This window comes from Rhodnius prolixus, unplaced genomic scaffold (genome assembly GCF_049639745.1).
Source record: "Rhodnius prolixus isolate KJV_2025 unplaced genomic scaffold, Rpr scaffold_3, whole genome shotgun sequence".
NCBI classification, from domain to species: domain Eukaryota; kingdom Metazoa; phylum Arthropoda; class Insecta; order Hemiptera; family Reduviidae; genus Rhodnius; species Rhodnius prolixus.
Genome location: NW_027411603.1, coordinates 21941537 through 21966540, shown reverse-complemented (window position 1 = coordinate 21966540; position 25004 = coordinate 21941537). Strand labels below are relative to the sequence as shown.

Genomic DNA, 25004 nt, shown 5'->3' with positions numbered 1-25004 from the left:
TTAATGCAGACATTGACTTTGGGGAACAGATAAAAGTCACATGGGGTCAGGTCAGGCGAATAAGGCGGATGGCCTAAAACTGGGATGTTTGTACTTGGCTAGAAACGTCTTGGACAGACAATGCAGTGTGAGCCGGCGCGTTGTCTTGATGGAGAACCCATTACTTGTTCTTCCAAAAATCGGTTCGTTTTTTCCTTACTCTTTCACGGAGTTAAGCAAGCACCTCACGGTAGTAATGTTGATTAATTATAATCGATATTTTCATCCGTTTTGGACATGGAAGGGCGACCTGGGCGGTCATCATCTTCTCGGCCATCTTAGAAACGCTTGAACCACTCAAAAACTCGCGCACGTGATTAGCATTCATCGTCATAAACTTCTTTTAATGAAAGATAAGTTTCAGTAGCGGTTTTACCAAGTTTCATGTGAAATTTCTCGCCAATTCGTTGCTCTACTACATGTGTAGTATCATGTTTTCGGCAAAACAACACTAACACCTCTTACAGATTTCTCTACAAGCAAGTGATACGCTGCAATCGAAAGATAAGGCTTTACGCTGCACAGCTGTCGATCGTTAGGATTTGGCGCATGCATACTCGTAGTTCTTCTGTAGCAGCATCAGTCTCGTTATTTAGTAGCCACATCTCGTACAGACATATTTAATAAATATTTAATTTAAATCTTCGGATTCCCGCTTTATGCTGAATATGATCCTAATAAAATCTATTTTATGCTCGTTAATTTAATATTAATTAATGGGATTAAATTTCTATATAAAGTAAAGTAATGCTTATATTTTTAGGCTGGCTTTACGTCTAATTAGCAAATTAGGTGTCGTGGACGGAGGTGACTAGCAAACATACTTTACTACAAAGTTCCCGTATCAAGCATTAAATAAAATACAAGGCCTAGTCCGGGTTGTTCAAACCCAGTACCACAATACATATTAGCTTTGCACCTCTAGCCTCAAACCGCTCGGTTACCATCGCGCTTCTTATTTCATTTTACAGACGATGGTGCTGTGGAGGTTAGGTTCTGTTTTACGTTTCATTCTTATAACTTATTTTCATTACTTCTATCAGTAATTACTTTTGTATCTTACAACCATCAGTACGATAGATGTCTTCGAGTAACCTAAGTCCTAATAGTACAGATTACAAAATCGTGCCAACTTTCTACAATCGAGTATCTACAGCTTTAATACGTTAATTCCTTGAGTCCAAGTAGTGCACAGCCCGAGCCACAGCAAGAGTGAAGAAGTAAGCATCTGCAGAAGGCTGTTTAAAGGGTCAACCTTAGTTAAGAAGCGCCCATATGCTTCTTTTATTCCTGGAGTTTGTAATTCAAAATTATTTTTACAACAAACCTGTGCTGAAATAATTGTGTTCTCAACGTTTTCTTATTTCAAAAATATTTTGGGTAGGCTCAGCTTTGGCCCTTAAGAGAAGTTGCTTGAAACAGAAACTTTCTGAATGTTGACATCCAATATCTTTCTCCAGATCATGATTTCTTTTAATAAACAATGTTGATAACCCAAAAAACTTATTCAAAAGATATTATAATATAAAAAAAGATGTTCACCTTAAAATTTAGTACTTACCAAACACGAAATATTCTTTGTACAAAGAATATGATCACAAAATCCTATTAAATCTAGTTTTAAAATTCAAATAAATAGTAGAAATAAACAGCGCGGAATATTAGTAATTTTAAACATGGTGTGTTGGAATGGCCGATATTGTTGTATGTATTGAATCATGGCGTTCTCTTAGTGAGAGCAGCCCTTACATAAAGTTAGGGCATTGTGAAGTTTGATTGACAGCTCAGCAAGATTAACCATTCCCTCAGCTTCCATTTCCCGTTCTTTAGTTTACGCCCCACTACTTAGACTCAACATGTTCGCCAGTTATTTCCCTCTCCTTCCTATTTAAATTAGTTCTAAACTTCTTTTCAGAAAGAGAAACAATTGCTTCCTCCCAATCAAAATGGATGTGCTACAAGTAAGCCCTTTCTTTGCATCTACTAAGAGGCAGTAATGTAATCGGGAAAAATTAGCTCGGCACTTCCGTAAAGTTTCTTGAATTAGAAAAAATTTCATTGCACTTTCTATGCAACAAATATCGTATATTTGTACACATTATACCAGGTAGCAGAGATGTCTTTTCTCGTCCTGATGGCCCTTTTTTCGGAGTCTTTCCAGCACATCCACGTAGTAGGCAGCGTTATCTGTTTGGCCTTGAGGAACAAACTCCTTATGCACCACTCATTTACTGTCGAAAAAGACAACGAACATTGTTTTCACTTTTGATTTGCTCATTCTTGCCCTGTTTGGGCTTGGGGAGACTGGTCGGTGTGCCATTCAGAGCTTTGTTTCTGGGTCGTATTCAAAAAACCCAGGTGTCATCACCAGTGATGACGTTGTCCAAATAATCAGATTCAATTTCAATCCGTTGCAAAAGTTCACTTGAATTTCCGCTCGGTCGGCGCGCAGAGGTTTACAATAACTGACGTCCTGCCGCTTCCACAGCTTAGAGAGCACTGAGACCGGTTTCGCGGTAAAGCTCCAAGTGCTTCAGTCGCACTCCGACGATAGGAGCACTACTTTTGGAACGCACCCACCCTGTATACTAGCTGTTATACATATAGCTGGATTAGCTGTACATATATTAAGCTATTACCTATTACTATTTAGTGGTAAATGATACCACTGATTTTAATAATCTAATCTTGGCAGAGATGAATTGAAAAAAAAAAAAATTAAAATTAGCGGGACAGGTCCTATGCCCCACGGCACCACAGCGACAAGAGACTTATTGTGCCCTCCCATTCGGATCTAGAAACCTCCCCTACTACGAAAGGTTGAGGACTTTTCTTACTAGTTCTCCTTTGGTCTCAAAGATCTAAAGGTTTCATAGCGCAACCACCCGATTGCAACTCAATCGAACAACAAGTAAGAGACCGTTTCCTCCTCTTCCTGACCTCAATCTGCCCAATGTTTCCGAGCTATTAAGCCCCCACTTTTTACAGATGCTTCCTGAACCTACCATGCCCCGTGAATAGCCTTTGATCAGAGTCATCTGATTTCTACCCAAGCACAGGGTCTCTTTGGTTCTTTGCTTACACAGCCAAGGCATCATACTCTTGCTGTGTTTATCCCCAGGACACATTACCCAGATCTTTTCGTGCTCTCTCCAGATCCTATCCCTGAGAGCCACACGAACTGCGCCCTTGGTGATCCCCAGCGCAGGTTTCGGGTCATTGATAGGATTCTTAGCTTCATTCCTGGCCAGTTGGTCGGCCTTTTCCTTCTCCTTGATCGCCACATGACCTGGCACCCTTTCCAGACGAACTTAATTGGGCCGAGCCAATATCCTTAATGGTGGGTTGCTTGCTGTACAAATAACAGACTTACTTATTGCATTTTTATTATTGTTAATCAATAATCGTTATTAGGCAGAGTTGAATCTTGTTAATAAATCTAAAATAAATAAGTATGTTCTCTGTACCTCTGGCAACCTACCATTAAGAGTACCTAAAATTCAGTTAGCATAACATTTACCAAAAAAAAATCTATTTCTCTATATATTTACTTATTTTTTAAAAAAAACACACCATTTTAATTATAATACACATTACGACTAAAATAGTTTTCTAGACATTTTGAAAGTTTTAAAAAAGAATCTAGAATTTCTTAAATAAAGTTTAGATATTTCCGTGGAAGAAGTTCAATCACTTCAGTCAGTGGGTCGAGTAAGTTCGCTTTATATAAACTTCCATGTTTAATAAAGACAAGATGGAGTCCCAGTGCTAGATGAAAGCTGTCACTTTGCAGGAAATAACATTTCTCTTAGATTCCATCCAGTCTCACTGAGTGACTTTAAAGTAGAAATTATACTATATTCTGTCAATGGGAGGGCATAGAGGAGGGACCTGCTAGAAATTTCCATCCATTCTGAATATGCCATTAGAATGGATTCATTTAAATCATTTTTTCTACAAATTTAAAACAAGACAAACTTATGGATTTACTGTTCATTATTTTTGGTGACTGATTCATAGTTTCAATTGGATGATAAAAATAAATGCCAGTGTCAGTCATGATATATTTTTATTATGCCGAGCTTTCGACCTAGGGACTAGATCATCTTCAGGGCTGTGGAACATATTTACAGTGTATCAATAATTATATTACAATGAATATGTATAATGTAACGAAATGTACAAAAATATTTACCTAATTTACAATATACTGTTTTACATCATTAAAGGGTTGGTGTGTCTTCTGTCTTGATATACATATCTAAGACAGAAAATAGTCTAAATTTCAAAACTGACACCAACAATTTAAACAACATATACGCCAACTTACTGCAAAATACTGTACAATTGGCAACACTGACTTTCTCATTACCAAACACATATCACACTCAGTCTACGAGTATGAACAGACAAGACAGAAGACACACCAACCTTCTAATGATGTAAAATAGTACATTGTAAATTAGGTAAATAAATATTTTTATAAATTTCGTTACATTATACATAATCATTGTAATATAATTAATGTTAACACTGTGTAAAATATGTTCCACAGACCTGAAGATGCTATTCCCAACGTCGAAAGCTCGGCATAATTAAAGTTTACCATGACTGAAACTGACATTTATTTTTTCATCCTATTGAACTTATGGATTTATTTTATCACCTGTTATTGATATTATTTGAAAATTTAAGGCGCGTCAACATCTGAATAATCCTTTATTCAGTGCAATGACCGCCTCCGAACACTTGTAATTGGCAACACTGTTATTTACCATTCAAGTGTAAAAAAACTATTAGAAAATGAAAAATCTGCGAGCCAACAGTGCACAGTCGTACACAGTCGTTATTTTTTACGCCAGAATCTGATTCATGATCTGAAATGTGATACAAGCTTCACCTAATGATTCGTTTGCAAGTAAAGCTACCATTTTCATTTTAAGTTCAATTGCTTCTTTCAGCGTGTTATTTATGCGTGCATGTCCAGCTTACTAACTCCACTTCATGTTTTGTGTTTTCTCCTTATTTAACATGTGCAAGTTAGAGACGTCTACTTTCAGTTAATGTGTGCTGTTGGTTTCAGCAGCAGAGACTGCTTCACCATGTTCATGAGAGAATACCGGCATTTCTTATTATGTTTATTGTTTATAACCTTCAGAAAAACATTGGAAACTGCACAATGAGTAATATCCACCAATGAGAATCAAACCATTAAATCTAAAGTTAAATTAAAATAGAAAATTGAGTAAGTGAAGTCCGCCTATTAAGAAGACAATTCTATGAACTTAAAAGTGACCGAGATAAAGAATAGTTCTCTATGCACTGTCTGAAATGGTGAAGTGGTATGTGGACGCTATTTGGTTAAATTAGTCGAGGAGATTGAAAAAGTCGAAGTTACAAGAGTGAAACAAGAAATGGCAAAATATGAATTCATTTTTCTTATAAAAAAATAAAGCCGCAAAAACACAAATAATAAATTGCTCCAACCATCTGATTACCATCATTTTTTCTGTCTGTCCATGAAGCGGTCATCCTCTCTAATGTGCCAGTCAATTTTTCAAAAGTTACACAAGACTTTAGGTGACAAATTGTTACTGTCTACTTGTCAGGTAAAATGCAATCATTTTTGGCGTTTTCCACGTTAAAATCAACACTATAGAATGTCCTTGAACATTATCCTTGGATAAAGAATAATTGGGGCTGTTCAAGAACAGTTTTTCGATCTACTGTAAGACAAACAAAACATACTATTCAATTTTGAAGTAATAATACTGAAAGAGCACAAAATTTAATACATTTTGTATTGTACCTGGGAAACTATTATAGTTTAATGGCTTACCTGGAACCCCCATACGAGACTTAAACATACCGAACTAAACAAACGATACAAACTTCTAGCCAGGCTACAGGACAAACGCTCAAAACTCTCACTACAGAACAAACGACGACTCGACACAGCTCTTCTCACACCAATATGGACTTACGGACTAGAACTTTACGGAACAGCTAAAAAATACAACATCAATAGACTGCAAACAATCCAAAATACTCCGCCTCATAGTAGACGCTCCATTCTATGTTAGCAACCACACAATACATACAGATCTCCAAATTCCACTCATCTCCGAACTTGCCAAAATCCGATATAAAAATTTTCACCAAAAACTCTGACTTCATCCCAACCCTTTAGCTGCAAACTTGTCTTAAACTACGCTACCCTCCAATCGTCGAAGACGGCTGAGGCGCCGTTGTCCCCGTGACCAACTGGGTGACTAATGGCGGCCATCACTGGATGACAGTCATTCACGTCTGACACGTTACTGTATCCATACACTTATCTCATTTACTTATTGTACCCTGTACAGGTGTAAGTTTCAATAAAAGGATAAATAAAAAAAAAGTTTAATGGCAAAGAAGTACATAAATACAAATACCAAATTGTAATATTTTTAAAATTAGTTGTAGTTGAAAGCTGCAATTGGTATTCGTTTTAGTTTAATGAGAATTAAGATTTTTCAGTACTTCTTCGCAGATATTTTTTGTCTTCCAACCTGGAGTCTACGGTATACTTTGTTGTATTTCGTATTTCGGGCAAGAAAGGAACTCAGCTTTTAAAGGAATTTAGAGTTTTAGGATAGTAAGGCTGGGCGACAATCACTAAATTGTTTTTTGCTCCGAATTGGTGATGGGAATGTTCCGAGGAGAATCGAGGAAGTTTCTTCTACCATCTTCTTCTGGTCTGATAGCCAGGTCATATGGAAGTTTCAGGAAACCGGATGGATAGGTTGGTCAAATGAAGCGTCCCTCTTGCCCATTACTGGTCTCCAGTCTGCATTTCTTTGGACGTATTCCTGTCTAGCTTTGCAAGAATATTGGTCATAACGGCGTAAGTCGTTGTATATAAGATCAATGGGTAGAAGAAGTCCAAAATTCTGATTTTGGGGTCCAAATTGGTCTGATAGTAACATGATATTTTGCCTGTGACGGTCATTTTACACGTTGCCAGTAGCTTCTTACTGGGATCTGTGATTTAAGGAGACACTTCTTCATAATGGGTCTAATACTGGAACGCTTATAAATGGAATTTGTAAGATTGAAGAGGAAGAACGCATTCACGGGCGTAATAAGGTCATTCTCAGGTTGAAGATTAACGCTGGTAGAGCTTGAGGTTGTAGTTTGGACAGTAGAGAAATTAACGAAGCATAAGTCCTGCATAACGAGTAGCTTCATGAACAAGAATGGCTAGACAAATAATACTTCACATTTATCCTCGTTTCTTACAAGATGGCTGCAAGTACATACTGGCAGGCATGGTATCAGGTATCTTCATTAAATGCGCTGGTATATCCGTTTCGACATACTTATTACAAGTAATCCATCAGTTTTTCGGACTAAAATCTTTTTGCCATTTTTAAAACTGTCCGCAATGTTTACGAAGTAAGGACAGAAAACATGCTTCCTTCTTTAAATTCAGGCCGTCCTGAAAACTTTTAAGTAGTACTGCATGAAATAAAAAATGCCTTAGGAGGCTATAAGACGTTAGAGACCATGGCGAACAAGACATCACCAGTTAAGGATGAGAGCCGAAGTGAAAAGGATGGGAAATTTTCGTTTTATGTTGTTTTTTTTTAATTTTGGTTTAAACCCCGAATTCGAAATCTTTCCTACAATAATAATACGTAATTCCAAAAATCTATCTTTTTGGCATAACTAAGTAATTTACTGTGTTGTTGATCTTTAGATCGAGGACTGAATGGAGGGTAAACTGGACAGAACAGTGCCAGAAGGAAGCCATGTGGTACCCAGATGGCTCCAAGATGGCCTGTGGAGCCGGAGCTGGAGTGTATGGGGCTAAACCTGAGGTACTTGTTGAGAGTGCTCTTGGGAGATATGCCACCGTCTTTCAGGCCGAAGTCTTTGCTATAAAAACCTGTGCTGAGGAAAATCTGCGAATGAATCTTAGGGATAGGGAGGTTCGCATCTTTTCGGACAGCCAGGCCGCGCTGAAGGCCATTGTTTCCTTCAAAACTTCCTCTTCCCTGGTCTGGGAATGCAGAAAGGCCCTAGAACTACTGGCTCGGCACAATAAAGTTCAGTTAGAATGGGTGCCGGGTCATGTGGGGATTAAGGGGAGTGAGACAGCTGATCTACTGGCCAGGAATGGAGCCAACACTCCTTTCATTGGCCCGGGTGCAGTTCGTGAGGCTCTCAGAGATTGGATCTGGAGAGAACACGAAAAGAACTGGGTGATGCTTACTGGGGTCAAACACAGCAAGTGCAAAGAGACTTTGGGCTTGGGCAGGAATCAGATCACTCTGATTACGGGCCTATTCACAGGGCACGGTAGGTTCAGAAAGCACCTGCACAAATTAGGGCTTATTAGCTCGGAACCGTTGTGCAGATTGTGCCAGAAAGAGGAGGAAACGGCCTCTCACCTGTTATTCGATTGCGTTGCAATCGAGAGACTGCGCTACATCTTTGGGACTTGGAGACCGAAGGAGATTGTAGCGCAGAAGGAACTGGTAGGGAAAGTCCTCAACCTTTTTAGAAGGGGAGGTTTCACCTACTAGATTTAGAGGGAAGGCACAATAAGCCTCTTGTGGCTGCGGTGCCGTGGGGTATAGTTCCCGTCCCGTCCGTCTAAATCTAAATCTAATCTAATCTACTGTGTTGTTTTTTTCGTGAAATACGCAAATATTTCATATTTACCAAGACTAAGTAATGGAGAATTTCAATCCATTTTCAAAAGCGTCCCTTAAATTTTGGTTACTTGAAGCCGAAATAGGATAGTAGTTCTTAATCGCCTCATCCCTGAATGAGACAAGCTTATGTGAGACACATTCGGGGAAGAGTGAGCCGACTTGAATTCCGTACAGAAACTTTTGACCATGCACTCTTGATCAAGCCAGTGACCATACTAGGACTTTTAAGTAGAGAACTTAGTTTCCCAAAAAATTGACACCAGCGTATCGTGAATCGCCCGAATGGATGCTGCTCCTCAGGATAGTAATGTCCTACTTCTATCTGTTATGTGAGAGGATGGTTTGGTTTATCACAGCCTTCCCTCAAAAACAATCTGTTTTCTGGAAAGATAAATAGGCTTGTACTATTGAAGCCAATTCTAGAGGCTATATTCCATATAAATTACGCTTAACAGTTAAATAATCTAAAAAAATAAGACTATAGACGCCTAAGAATACAAAAGAAATCATTGCTTTTTATTTCTTAAGTTATTCTTTAAAACTTTTAATTTTAATGCTGTTAAAACAAAACCCAAAAAGAATCAATCAGCCTTCTATATACATATATAACGCTGCAAAGTATCAGAGTAGAGATAGAAGAACAAAATTTCATTACAATTTGACGCCATCTGTTGAGGCAAAAAGTAAAAAATAAAATGGAATAAAAAAAAAAATGGATTGGGTCTTTAAAAAAAAAATATATATATATATATATATAAAGGGGGACAGCTGGTTTGTCAATTTATCATCCTCTACTCTAGGGAATTTAGAGTGTAGCAGTCTGGAGGCTGTTATTGGTAAAGGCAGCTATCATCAACCTCAATTTCCTGTTTTATCTGGCCAATTATTTTATTCTGGAAATGATAACCTTTTTTTTTAGGTGAATGCGGAAGAAAACGCTCAGGGAGAATTACGATAATTTGTCCAGCTGTAATTGTTCTGTAATGTTACAATCTTCCTTTAAAAAATCCAAAATTACAACACAAATAATGTAATTAGTTCTTAAAAATAGGTTTATCAGATGTTCAAAATGTTGGTTGCTACCATTTTATTGTAATTCTAATATTATCGTACTTAATTATTAGACTGGCCAACGTAAGGCATTTAAAATTCCCAAAATTATCTTCTATTTTAGCACACCATGGCGCTGTGGCTAAATGATCTATCTCGTAAGTGCCCTGTTGGCGGCCATGTCCTCCAACATCGTCACAGCATTTCATTTGCAATAAGAGGTTTCCCCCTCTTCCAGAATAGATTTGTTAGCTCTTCGCCCAACCAATCCTGACTTGGAGAATCAGGAATTAAAATCAGTTTTCGTTTCCTAAATGAGCTAAGCTAAAAATATTCTCTAATCATCTGTCTCTATGACTTACTGCTTCTAGAAAGCTCCCTATAAGTAAATCAACTTTCTGAAATCAAAATTCTACAAACTCCCATAAAGAGCACTCTCACTAACGGCCACCTCCATTTACGGGCAGTTTTTGGATTTCCCGGTTTTACCCCTATACACTTTCTATATAAAAGGACCTCCGTCTATCGGACACTCTACATAGCGACCGTGGACATTGATTTTGGGGAACGGATTATATATGTTTCACCTCCCACCAACGACCACCTTATTCTTAAAAGTCCGTTTGACGCGGTGATCAAAATAATTATCCCCCCTCAAGTTTTTTGTTTTTTTCTAAAGTTTCCTATATAAGCTCCATACATCTTGTACCATTTTAATCATTTTTCAATATTACTTTGGACGAACAATATTATTTTTTCCGATATGTCTTTCAAACGAAAGTGGTTAACTCTAAAAGAGTTAAATAAATGTGTTGGAAGATTTTGCAAAAACCAAATCGGATAATTAAGACAAATTTGATGCTAAATAATTATGCAATTATGTACGTTTTTAAATCTATTAATAATAAATAATTTTTAAATAGATGTTTGGTAAAAAAACCCATATTTTTTCATTATGAAACTTGCCTACACTCCTTCTAACGACCACCTCCAAACAGCGGCCACTTTGCTTTCCCCCGCCAGTGCCCGTTATTGAGAGGATCGACTGTATTTACATTTCATGCACGTTTGATATCTGAAATATTTCAAAAAAAAAAAATTCTTAATTACGGCAATTTTGGGGCGCTTGACTTTAAAAGCGTCATCACAGTACATTCTTTTTAATGACAGAATTTACGCAAAGTTTTTACTAGCTTAAAAAATTTGATTCTGTCAGTCATTAAACCAAAATTAACCAAAACTAAAGGATATAGCTCAATCGTACTTTAACGTGCGCATAGACTAGCGGTGAATGGGATAGCCAACGATAAGGCTGAGAGACAGAGGATTGTGGAGAAAAGGGGATTCTAGCAGAAGACACAACTAAAGCCTTTGCTCAGTTTGCCAAAATTGCCATCATGCATTTCAGTTAGTCATCTTTTACCACGCCTTTAGCTTGGTATGGTCATTTAGTATAGACTGAATTCAAGTCTTTGTGAATTTGTGATTTCTTTAGTGTACTTATTGTTAATGTACATCTAATTCCCTCCTCTCCACTGTAACTATTTCCTCCCTTAAAGTATCGTACGGAATTATACATAGTTTACAATAATTGTAAGAATTAAATATATTTTGAAATACCAAGTACGAATAAATCTTTTTTTTTTTTTACTTAATGATTTAAGGCGTCCTTATCAACATCTGAGGTTATTGGCGCCCGGAGCTTTCTTCAGTTCACAGCCAGCCTCCGGACAGTGTTTTCTCGTTACAGACAACACTGTCCATCACCGGACAGTGAGCTGTAAGAAGTTCCTAGGAAGAGAAAATCTAAGAGTCAGCAGCTGGATTCGAACCCGAGATCTCCGCGTGGGAGTCCAATACGCTTTTCGCATTGCAAAGTATTGGTTAGAAGTTTGCTTATTGCAACTATAGGAAGTCGTCTAATTGTTCCAATTAATTCTTTTCTACTAAAATATTTTTTAAAAGAACTCCTCCACTGAAGATATTTTAAACAAGCTGCTTGTGGACTTGAACTGAATTTGTAAAAACAGATATTTAATTAATCCTGCCAAATTTCTTATTTCTTAAGCAGAATGGCTCAGAGTCTAATTAAGACTAGTGCTTGCTCATAATTTCTTTTGCGAGATTTTCCATATTTTCAAAAAAGTCACTAAAGTAGCAAAGTGTTGTCATGAATCAGAAATTAGAGCCAGCGATTTGACAATCAGTGAGAGAGCGACGAGCGAGTTAGTAATTAAAGAGTAAAGCCGGCAGAGTGATCATTCAAGAGACTTGTGGAGAGTGGTGTGAGAAGGAAGTACTAGGTTAGTTGGGAAAGGATGGAGCGACATTCATGCTACATAGATCTAGGCGTAGAGTCGGCCTTCGCCGCTAGAGTGACACGGTGGGTGGATGAGGAGCAACTTATTGGATAAGTTTTCATCTCCGCGCATCCACCGTCTTTCCATCTCTCTTACAATTTTACCCTTCTCCTTTACTGCATAGTCTTCTCCAGTCGAATAAGACTGTCAAAATATGATTCCATCTGTCATATGACAAAGTCTGTGCCCAACTGTCACAGGTGAATTTAATATCAAGGACTTCTCCTAGGATAAGCTTGGAGGGGAAAAGAGATATGCCCTCGACTTCTAATACACAGAGCATAAAGGGAGCATCAATCTGGTAGCAATGTGGATAGAATGACTGGGTGAAGAAGAAGTGTTATGTCTTCCAAGAGTCCATACTCTTCTCTTTCCGGATACCGTCAAGAAAAAGAATCCTTTGAAAGAGGGGATAGGTTTTTGCATTGAATCTTTCTTATAAAGAAGTATACTTATATATAAAGGATCTAAGAATGGGTTGGGGAGAAAAAAAATAAATAACGAGGGCGCTTCTCTCCTCAACATTGTTTTCAATATCGTCTTTACTGTGTGCGAGCAGAAGTGTCTGCCCTCTCGGTACAGCAAACAGCACCAACAGCCGCTAGCCTTGCTGCCGTCTTCGAACATCCAGAGGTTAAAAATGATTCTCTTGACTGGTGCCCCCTCACTTATGGGTCCTGGCTTTTTGACAAATGGAGTCGCCAGGATTTTCTTAGCCCCTCTCATGTTCTTTCTTCGTCTTCTTTTCTACAACCTCCTGTCTTATACTACCGGCTCAAACGTACATACGACTCCTGCTGTAACCAAGAAAGACGCTAGCTCATTTTTCATTCTCTTTTCTTACCAACTACCCCCTCAAACGGTTCCTTAACTGATGGTGAGTATTTTCAGCATGAGAAGTGCAACCTTCTGCATAAATTTGCTCAATAGATATTTCAGTATTAATAAATAAATAAATGAAAGAATTCTCTTACAGTAAAGATTTTGTAAAAATATTTACGAAGGGGTGTGAAATCAAAGGAACTTCGAAAAGAAAAATTTCTTGCAGTAAAAATAAAGTAAACTGTTTGAATTGTGGGAAGAAAGAATAATGCCAATTTTAGTCATTTTTTAATATGTCGAGCTTTCGACCTAAAGACAAAGTCATCTTCAGGGCTGTGGAGCTATTATGGATTTGTACAAGTTCCTGTGTATTAGGAATAGGAAGATTAGCATCTTTTCGGACAGCCAAGCTGCACTGAAGATCCTTAACTTCCTTCAGAACTACCTCTTCCCTGGTTATGCAAAATGTCCCTGGAACAACTGGCTCGGCACAATGAAGTTCGGCTGGAATGGGTGCCAGGTCTTTTGGGGATTAAGGGAAATGAAACAGCCTACCAAAATGGCCAGAAATGAAGCTAACGCTCTATCCGGTCAACCAAGGATGCAGTTCGTGCGGCTTTTAGAGACTGGATCTTGAGAGGGCATGAAAAGAACTGGGTGATGTGTCCTGTGGTTAAACACAGTAATTCCTTGGCTGTGTAAGCAAAGAACCAAAGAGACTGTGCTTGGGCAGAAATCAGATTACTCTGATTACAGGCCTATTCACGGGGCGTGGTAGGTTCAGAAAGCACCTGTACAAGGTAGGGCTTATCAGCTCGGAACCGTTGTGTAGATTGTGTCAGGAAGAGGAGGAAACGGCCTCTCACCTGTTGTTCGATGGCGTTGCAATCGAGCGTTTGCACTATGAAACCTTTGGAACGCTGAGGCCGAAGGAGATAGTAGCACAAAAAGAACTAGTAGGGAAAGTCCTCAACCTCTTTAGTAGGGGAGGTTTCGTGTACTAGAACTAAGAAGGGGCTGGCACAATAAGCTGGGTGCCGTGGGGCGTAGGTCCCGTCCTGCTTTATAATCTTAATCTTAATTTGTAAAAGTTAGTTTACAAAAATTATTTACATTATTGACAATCTCGTATTTTTACATTGTTATTCTAAAGTTGTTGTGTATTCTGGTCCAGTCTTCTTATGAACTGAGTGTGATCGGTTTTAAATGTTTGGTTTGTGAAGAGGCCAGTGAAGCCTCTAAGGAAACGCTAATTAAAAAGAAGAAAGAGCTCTGGGTGCCAGGGATCCTGAGTCCCTCAAGAGGACCAGAAGTTCAGACAGAACTACTTCCAGATTTTTCATTTCCTTCATTTTTTTCTCCGTACCCGGATGGAATAAATCATATTTCTTACTCGCAAAACGAAACCAATGCTGACGTTAGGAAGCTAGTATTCACGTTCAAGGTATGAACCTTATTCAAAGAACACGAGACAGAACAAACATGGAAAATGAAAGGATTAGAAAAGAGGAGAATGTCTTCAGCAGGTAGGACATCCTGAGACTTAATTTCCAATTTTTTTCCCAAAATGTTCGCGTCTATAAAGAGCGTTGCTGATGACCTTATGTGTCCACTATTCAAAAAGTGTTTTCTTGACATATATTACGCAGATTAAGGTGGCTTAAATTATTTAACGACATCATCGAAAAATTTCTCAATGTTGTGTTGATACTTTCAGCTTTCAAACTTAATCAAAACTATTGATTCGTTGAATGTTCATTCATTAATTTGAGTTTAGTCGTTCTTAATCAATAATAACAACAATAATAATATTTATAGTAAAAATAATAATAATAAAAGATTAATATAATTTATTCAGCATTACAATCTTCTGAAATTTAAGCAAAATTTCTATTTACTGATCTGCTCGCTTTACAAGAGTTCTGCTTCTTCTCCATTATCATTCAGCTACTACCGAAATTTTCAGTTTATCTAATGAAGTAGTGAAATTACCTGTTGGCCAACAATTAGCATCAGATTATTCTTATGTCGTTACTATTTATGCTGAGATCATAGTTAGTATAAAACCAAAATATTCCTCTTTTATTACTTGTTACTATTAAAATAAAAGGAATTATTGTTAGGATATAAATTTTCGATTTTTGTTTTTAAATTAACAGTTTTGAGGTCTCTGAATCCAAAAATGCGTTTAAAAAAAATAATAAAAGTGTGGGTATTAATAAAGTTAGAGTTAATTGAGTTATGCTTCATCAAAATAAGCAAAACAATTTCATGTAAACCATGTTCGAATTCCTATTATACTTCTTTAATAAGATAATGATGTGTTTTATATATTTTTTTAATCATTTTACAGCTTAAAATTAAAAGCAAATATCCCATTTTTTGGAGTAAGGAAATAACTTTATTTCGCACGATCTCCTTATAGTAACCGTAAGTAATCGCCTATTTTTTTTCAGGCGAGGCTTAACGTCCAACTACCAAATTAGGTGCCGTGAACGGGGTTGGAAGCTCATACTCTACTGTTAACAATTTTTTCTATCAAATAAAAAGTAGTCGTACGCGGGATTCGAACTGGGGACCTCTCACTTACAAAGCCAAGCTCTTCATCACTAGACCAACACCAGCCCCAGATTTCCGTTTATTTTTGAGCAATTAAGTTTATTTAAATCTCAAAAAATCTTTTAATTATTAAATTATTTTCTTTTTTTTTAATTATTATACTTCTTTACATCTTTGTAGATTAAAAAAAAAAAAAAATTTCTTGGACAGGTAAACGGATAGATTCTCGCTGCCGAACTTTATTCTTAGCAGTTTCTTTAACTTCCATCCTAACCGGGAAAGCAAATGATAGAAGCCTGGACCATAGAGGTTTCAGAGATTCTCGTTGGTCAATTCACGGATAGGATTAGAATATAGACGAGAATAGAACTGTTCCGTTCTAACCCAAGATACTTTTAGGTTTGATTTATACTTTACCAAAGAATTTCATCGCTCTTATTTTTATAAGTTATACTTTGATGCTGTGTACGGAGAGAGCAGATTAGGACCTGTGTCTTTTGCAAATTCAAATCCTTAGTTTCCATTGGTGAATTCAGTGTGCTATTTAGTCTGATGAAATTTGCTTGTTGCATATAGATTCAGAATGTTTCTTGTCTCTAAAGCGAAGGGGTTTATCGTCTGCATAACTACAACAACAGAGTTTTTGCGTCTGGGAATAATGTACGTGGGTGTGAATTATGAATTGTATAAGGCTGGTAACTGAGTCTTGTGGAATCATGGCCTTGATCGATTTATGTAATTGAGTTACTCGAATTTATTCGATTTACGGTTCAATTCAATAGATCGTACTAATTATTGAGATAGAGAACAATGGAGTGGTACTTCGTCATTTACCTATTTAGCTATTGAGATTAAAGATCCCAAGCAATAGCAGTATTTCATCTATAAATTATTTGATCAATTCGACAGAACTTACTTTATCAAACATATAATATTACTGTTACTCCTTTTTCGATAAAGTGACTATTGATTTATTATCTGTTGCAGAGAACGGACTGCCACGCAGACTGAGGACAGCTTACACGAACACCCAACTGTTGGAACTGGAGAAAGAGTTCCATTTCAACAAGTATCTTTGCAGGCCAAGAAGAATTGAGATTGCCGCCTCGCTGGACCTAACGGAGAGACAGGTAAGCAAAGAGCCCAGAGCCCCAGCTAATATAACTAAACTGCATCCCTTCTCTTGCAGGCCCGCCTCCAGCCACGCCCACCTGACCGGGCCGCCTACAGACGCCCACCTCCGAAACACGATGTTCACGTGTCAACTGACAATCTAGGATACATCCTTCCGCTCGTCATAACCGCGTTCTTCTTTCTCATTTTAACTGCTTTATTCATTTATATATCTGCCGCATCTTCTTACAAAAATGTTAAATACTATTTCTATGTGTTCATTTTAGAAAAACATTTATCTTTTCTAGATTTTTCTGCTAAAAAAAAAAGACCGCTTTTCTGCTTAAGAAGTTCCGAGACCTTAACTTACATCCGCTTATGATATTTTATTAATATTTGGCTCCAAAGAATGTTTCTTTAGATAAAGTAGATAAGTCACTCTGAGTAGTGAAATCAATCATATTTTTAAAATTATATGTTTTCTATGAGGAGTTACTTATTGCTAAAGCGTACACAAAATACCTGTAAACACTCTTATCAATCTAGTATTCTGCAACATGTTTTGAGAAGATAAATCAGGTTACGCGAGTGAATTCCTCCACCTAAATTGTTCATACTCCTTCATTATGTATAACACTTTAGTGTTGTTTAATTGGAACTTTTGGGTGGCCAAGATAAGGGTACAGTTGCATTTTTAGAGCCTCTTAAGGCAAAGGTAAGAGGCTAAGATGCTATTGCATCTTTCAGTGATTGTTCTAAAAAAAAAAGTCACAAATCATGTTTAAGTAGGGAACGAGAATGAGAAAATTGTGTTGTTGAAACCGTTTGTTGAAGGTGGAGATATTATTACAAATCATAACTGCTACACTAAATTTCTGAAGGAGGCTCTGAAATTTGCCAAAATGTCCGCGAAAAATAATCGCTCCTCAATACTCCAAAGAAAAATAATTCACAACAATTCAATAAGAATCATTTTCATTTCCGAACTGACCATAACTCTAAAAATCGAGAAACGTGCTTCAAAAAATAACATTGAAAGCAAAGTACAGCAAGAAATCAAAGATTGTTGGACCGGAATTAAGAAAAATAACAGAGAACATTATTGATGAGGTTTTCCTTTTCTAACTATCCGCGCTATATGTACGAGGGTCGTTTGAAAAGTCCGTACAAAGTCAGAGAGGCGCGTATCGAGGTTATGTTTAGTTAGTAGCATCTCTTGGAAGAACACACACCAAGTTTCAGCCAGATCGGTCTATTTCTTTGTGTTTGGCATTCGTTTGAATCGAGGAAGTCGAGTGATTTTCAAAAAATGGACGAAAAAGAATTTCTTCATAAAAAGGACTTCTCAGGAGACTAAAGAGAAGCTTGATAAACATTATGGTGACTCTGCACCTTCGATTAGAACAGTTTATAAGTGGTTTCAAAATTTTCGGAGTGGCCATATGGGCACAAGTGACGCTGAACGTTCTGGACGCCCTGTTGAGGTTACTACTCCAGAAATCCATGATATGGTGATGGATGACAGAAGAGTGAAGGTGCGTGAGATTGCTAGTGCTGTGGGCATCTCGAATGAACGGGTACATAATATTTTGCATCAACATTTGGACATGACAAAGCTATCCGCAAGATGGGTGCCGCGATTGCTCACGCTTGACCAAAAACGAAATCGTGTGAAGTGTTGCAAGGACGGTTTGCAGCTGTTCCAGAAGAATCCGCATGACTTTAAGCGTCGTTTTGTCACTGTGGATGAAACATGGATACATCACTACACTCCTGAGACCAAAGAACAATCTAAACAATGGGTTACCAAGGGGGGAATCTGCGCCAAAAAAGGCGAAGACCGTTCCTTCGGCCGGAAAGATTATGGCGACTGTCTTTTGGGATTCGCAAGGAATAATCCTCATCGACTATCTGGAAAAGGGTAAAACCATTACAGGTGCATATTATTCATCGTTATTGGACCGTTTGAAAACCGAGCTGCAAGAAAAACGCCCACGATTGGCCCACAAAAAAGTCCTTTTCCATCACGACAACGCACCAGCTCACACCTCAGCAGTTGTGGTCGGAAAATTAATGGAAATAGGGTTCCAACTCGTTTCACATCCCCCCTATTCTCCAGACTTGGCTCCCTCGGACTACTATTTGTTCCCCAATATGAAGAAATGGCTGGCGGGAAAAAGATTTTATTCAAACGAGGAGGTGATTGCAGAAACGAATGGCTATTTTTCAGACTTGGACAAATCCTATTATTCGGAAGGGATCAACAAACTAGAGCAGCGTTGGACGAAGTGTATAAGCCTAAATGGAGACTATGTTGAAAAATAAAAAAGGTTTACCCCAAAAAATTAAATAGTTTTTATTTTTGCACGGACTTTTCAAACGACCCTCGTATATTCTGGATGTGCCTCGCCTTTTTGAAGACTTACGAAATAGGCAAAGACTAACCTACTTACAAAGCAATTAATAATAAGGTTGAGTACTTAGGGTGGATGTTGGTGTAATGGTTATAAAGCTTGAATATGTTAGTGGGAGATCCACTAGTTCGAATCCTGCGTGTGGCTACACGGAAAATGCACATGTTTTTGATAGATTATTTATATTCGGGCATTTTGTATTCCAAGAGCGGATATTCAAAGTTATATTTGGTTTTAACCAGCACAAGTAGGGTAAAAAAACCGTGGTTAAGAAAATAATTAGAAGTAAAGTTTCCTTCTGTTCTAAAATACAATTTTTTTTGCTCAGCAAAGCCACTGGAAATAAGATTGATTAAGAAATACAAATTTTCACCAAAGTATACTCACAGAAATTTCAGCCCATTATTTAGATCATAACTCCCTGTAGCATTTTCATCAGAAAATACATGTAAAATATCTATTTCAGATAGTAGTATATCCACACTTAACAATGGCATCTTGTAATTAAATTTATTTGAACTTTTCGTTACATTTTCTAATCGTAAAATTACGTCAAATCCATCGGAGAAAATTTTAGTTAATCTACCATTGTAAATATGATCAGGCATGCTGTTGATGTGAACTGAGATTTCCACACCAATTCGCAATAACTGTTCTAAAATATTGATTTCCGAAATGATGAATATTTGTTTTTGTTTTTCCTTTGGTTAATTTCCGTATTTTGCTTCTTTTTGTTTTTGATTGGAAGTCAACTTTAATGAATTGTTGCCTTGGAAATGAGATGATTGATGTTTCAAAATTAATTTCAGTGTGGTTTGTTTTTAAATCATAATTTTTTTTTATTTATTTTGGGGACGTATCAACTTGTAGGTTATTAGAGGTTATAATGGAGTGTTAAAACTAAATATAGAAGGACATCTAATGAAGCTATCGATTGTTATACGTAATACATAAGGAATCTAAAGCACACCGGTGTTCCTTGTGTTTCCGAATAAAAGACAATTGGGCTTCGGTCTATCCTACAAAGAATCTTAGAAGGAATTGTCTATAATTGCAGTAAGAATTGTACGAATAACAGCAAATTAAGTAATAGAGATTGGAAGTTTCAGTAGGTTGGCTTGGTCCATGACACGAACATACTCACCCAGAGTCTTCATCAATATATTTACAACGAGAAGGTGAATACTAATCGGGTTTTCGAAAGGAGATCTACGTGAGCCAAATATTTACAATCAGGAAGATTCACAAAAAAAGATCACGAATATCGGATATCCGAGCAACACCTTTTTCATTAACTTCTACGATAATGTAAAAGAGAAACTGCCGGTCCCAAGCACTGGCAGATGTGGGGGATCCGATAAACAACTAATTCGTATCAAGAGGTTGATGATTAATAAATTTAGTGGCAGGCGCGGATACAAAATGAATACACCATAAAATTTGGAACTGTTTTGAAGTGAATACTTCCAAGGCTGCCCTCCAATGATATCCTGTTTGATACGCTAGTAATACTGTTCTAAAATGAGGAGAGTACAAACAGGGTGAATCAAATGATCCAACAAAGCTTCAAGATCTCCCAAAGAAATAAAAAGTATTTACGAATTTAAAAACGACTGTAGGATATGAGTATAATCCCAAATCGCAAGTATTTCTGTAGAGCCTAGACCAGTTTATACATTTTAGATCAGAAATAAGCTCACGGAAAGATTTTTTTTCAACAGCTAGAATAGAGAATAGCTGCAGCCAACAAAAATCAATTTCAGGCTTAGCAAACACATCCGAACTAACCTCAAAAAAAGAAGATGGGTCGATTATAAGATACAGATTCTCTCAGTTCACATCTGTAGGTCACAAACTCAGACTTCTATAAAGGCAGATGAAAAGAAGCTCCTGACGTCATTGTGTTTAGTACGAGCTTAATTCAGCCAAAAAAATATTAAAGTAGAAGTCAAATTTTCCACAACAAACTGATGGTAGATGTAAATTCAAAAACAGAAATAGAAAAATCATGCACGCTTTGGCAAATAAAACCAACGGTATTACCCAGCACTGCCGACTGAATAACATTTTCATTATAATTCGAAATTTGGCGCTGCATGTTTCCCATGTTGCACTACACAGCGCTTAATTTCATCAAGTTGGTTTTAGATCATACAACTCTTATTTCAACCTCAAACCTTAGCAAATGTTCAATATTAGTTAATTAAAACCCAAGCTTACTTCACTTATTTTATTAAGAAAAAAAAAAAAAAACTAGTAGCGATACTGAGGTCTATTTACGCATCTCGGGTTACACACACGGAAGGTTTTATTATTTCTTCATGATTCTTAGCAGCAAGATCGTATAATCGGATATATTTAATTTTAATGGACAGTTTTGTACAGATATTAGATTGCTTTTGATTTTAAGTAATGAAAACAGAAGGGAAGAGACAAAAAATCGCGATCTTCCAACGTAGCGCGTTTCTGCTGTTTAAACTGTAGCAGTTCATTTTTCACGTAATAATGATTCCATTTCAATGTAAGATTTTTCTTACATGGCAGAAACTATCAATTTTCAACCAAATTTTGGATATAAACTGGTCAGAATTTACTACATTCCATTCTGTCATTTACTCAACATTAAGCATCAATTGCTTTGCTGAAATTAACTGATTCTTACTATTTATAAAGAATGTATTTGTATATAATTTTAAACTTTTTTGTAAGTGATTATTTCCATCAGTGACACTATTCTTTTCTTTGTTTTATTACAGGTGAAAGTATGGTTCCAAAACAGGCGGATGAAGCACAAAAGGCAAACCTTGAGTAAGCAGGGTGAAGAAGGAGATGAAAAAGAACCAGGAGGTAAAGCTGGAAAAGGAGATAAAGGATTGCTAGGTCACGACGAGACTAGCAAGAAGAGTTGCCAAAACTGTGAACTCCCACCTGGCATGTTGGGCGAACATTTAACTTCCCGAACTAACAACAACAATAACAACAGTACGAGCTATAATAACAACAGCAACGCAAGTTCCGGAGCCTCCAGTGTGACCAGTACGACTAGTTCGTTTGAAAAGTTAGAAGAAGATTCCCGCTCAAATGAAAGCCGAGTACTTACCTCTCCCGGGCTTTTGCCGGTAAAGCGCCCAAACGAGGTTGTAGTGAAGACGGAAACTGGCATCAGTATGTGCGCATCATCGCCGGGAAATAATAAAAAACTGTGTAAAGATACAAGACTTATCTCGCCGGAAATTGCTATTAAAGGAGCTTTGACTCCTGCTTCCACACCGGGCACACCTGGTACGGCTGGGACAAGTCCTCTAGAAATGCCTGGCCAGTATGTGGTCCAAGCAAGAAGAGGATCACCAACGGCAGCCACAGCAATAGCCACGGCTACAGCTTCCGTCACCGCTGTTCTACCAAACCCGTCCGTAAACAATCTTGTGCAAGTAGTCAGGTGTGCTGCACCGAATAATTTCCCATCTCCTCCGCCGCAACAAAGGCACCCAGTAAATGCGGAATATAGGATGGCGCAATATAGACAACAGTTTACTAGAGAATATACAACACAGCAGAGGGTTTATCCCAATTCGGATTATCGACAACAGAATCCCGCCTCAAGACCTAATGGTATGCATCCACCAAGGGCTCGTCAAGGATACCAACAGGGACAGTACCAACAGTACTGCCAGAATGTATATAATGGGTACAATCAGGAATATTATAATCAAAGGCAATATCAATATGATTCGGATTACCCAGGTAGCACTAATTATGGTTCTTATCATGGCTACAATTCCGAAGTTATGGCTCACGAAACAAACACCACCAACAACAGTACAACGGTTGGCAACACTGGTTACTACCAAGAGAATTACCAACATGTTGACTATAGTCCAGGTAAACCGCCAACCCAACCTGGTTATTATGAAATTGGTCATCAAGGTGGTGAAGCGTCCAATGTTCCAAATCATTATGGTGTCTCGTCGCCGGATCCGTTCCCATCAAACCAACATGGCGGTACAGCGTCAGTAATGACTCCGCCAAATAGCGTCAGAACAGATAGTTCGTCCGGAGAGTATTATAATTCGCTGCATCATTTTTATAACGCTGAACAACAGCAAAACAATCCGCAACATGCTTCTGAAAATAGTAACAGTTCGTCAGATTTTAATTTTCTAACCAATTTGGCGAATGATTTTGCCCCAGAATATTATCAGCTCAGCTGAGAATCCATGCTTGTTTAATTTGTTATTACAGCAATAATTTAAAGGGAAGTTGTGCAATAAGATAACAAGTGAAGTTGATTTTTTTTGTAAAACAAATGTGATATGACTTTTATTTCGTTTTATTAAATTTAATTCCTTTATTTCTAAATTAATATAAAAATAATAAATGAAATTTTGAAACTGTGAATATTTCCTGTATTATAAATGTTAATGTAAAATATTGTGTATCTAAAAAGAGAATTTTGTTAATTGTGAATAATCGTTCTCTCTCTAGTAATTTAAATCGATAGTAAAAGCATTCGTCAATAAAATTGCAAGATAAACAATTATAGGTTCTTTCTAAATAGTCCAATTTTTGTCTTTGGGGGTCAATATAAATGTTATCTGTTCAGTACCTAATTAAGAATCGTTATTTTTTTGTATTCACTTTTTCTGTTAAATTCATTTTATATTGTTTTATATTGTATATTGTACATAGTATGCAGAATAATAAGGAAATAAAATGTACATGCTTGGCAAGAAGAAAAAAATTGTTTTGGTTTCAAATTTGAATGTTATAATATATATATAATGTATAATAATAAAATAACATTTAAATTTATATAAATTGAAAGATATTTTATATGTTTAATGTCACGCGATCTTGTACAGGAACATTGTTAGTGTACCTATAGATTAATAATATTAAAATACATTTAAAAAATACAAACAGTTTTTCAATTCTTTTTCCCTTTACGAAACCGCCCTTATGAAGGAGATTTCATTAGGCTTATTTAAAATATTTTCAAAAGGAACTCACTTTTGCAACTTCTTAACATCGCCGAGATGACTACGAGGGTCGTTTGAAAAGTCCGTGCAAAAATAAAAACTACTTAATTTTTGGGGGTAAACCTTTTTTATTTTTCAACATAGACTCCTTTTAGGCTTATACACTTCGTCCAACGCTGCTCTAGTTTGTTGATCCCTTCCGAATAATAGGATTTGTCCAAGTCTGAAAAATAGCCATTCGTTTCTGCAATCACCTCCTCGTTTGAATAAAATCTTTTTCCCGCCAGCCATTTCTTCATATTGGGGAACAAATAGTAGTCCGAGGGAGCCAAGTCTGGAGAATAGGGGGGATGTGAAACGAGTTGGAACCCTATTTCCATTAATTTTGCGACCACAACTGCTGAGGTGTGAGCTGGTGCGTTGTCGTGATGGAAAAGGACTTTTTTGTGGGCCAATCGTGGGCGTTTTTCTTGCAGCTCGGTTTTCAAACGGTCCAATAACGATGAATAATATGCACCTGTAATAGTTTTACCCTTTTCCAGATAGTCGATGAGGATTATTCCTTGCGAATCCCAAAAGACAGTCGCCATAATCTTTCCGGCCGAAGGAACGGTCTTCGCCTTTTTTGGCGCAGATTCCCCCTTGGTAACCCATTGTTTAGATTGTTCTTTGGTCTCAGGAGTGTAGTGATGTATCCATGTTTCATCTACAGTGACGAAACGACGCTTAAAGTCCTGCGGATTCTTCTGGAACAGCTGCAAACCGTCCTTGCAACACTTCACACGATTTCGTTTTTGGTCAAGCGTGAGCAATCGCGGCACACATCTTGCGGATAGCTTTGTCATGTCCAAATGTTGATGCAAAATATTATGTACCCGTTCATTCGAGATGCCCACAGCACTAGCAATCTCACGCACCTTCACTCTTCTGTCATCCTTCACCATATCATGGATTTTATCAATGATT

The 25004-nt window shown here is 37.3% G+C and overlaps 1 protein-coding gene and 1 long non-coding RNA gene across 3 annotated transcripts in view; one reads left to right on the top strand and one right to left on the bottom strand.

Moving 5' to 3' along the window:
* Positions 1–23979, top strand: part of pb (homeobox proposcipedia) — a 163383-nt gene extending 139404 nt beyond the window's left edge. For both annotated transcript variants that reach the window (XM_074124259.1, XM_074124260.1), the window contains exons 3-4: positions 16520–16662; positions 21816–23979. In XM_074124259.1, coding sequence (XP_073980360.1) covers positions 16520–16662; positions 21816–23270 — 1598 coding nt within the window. In that variant the 3' untranslated portion in view covers positions 23271–23979. The remainder of the gene's footprint in view (positions 1–16519; positions 16663–21815) is intronic.
* LOC141452287 (uncharacterized) lies at positions 14809–19927 on the bottom strand. The gene is made up of 2 exons (XR_012457314.1): positions 19447–19927; positions 14809–14965 (listed from the first exon to the last, which is right to left on the bottom strand). It is a non-coding gene; the product is annotated as an uncharacterized lncRNA (long non-coding RNA).
* Positions 23980–25004: the final 1025 nt, after the last annotated feature.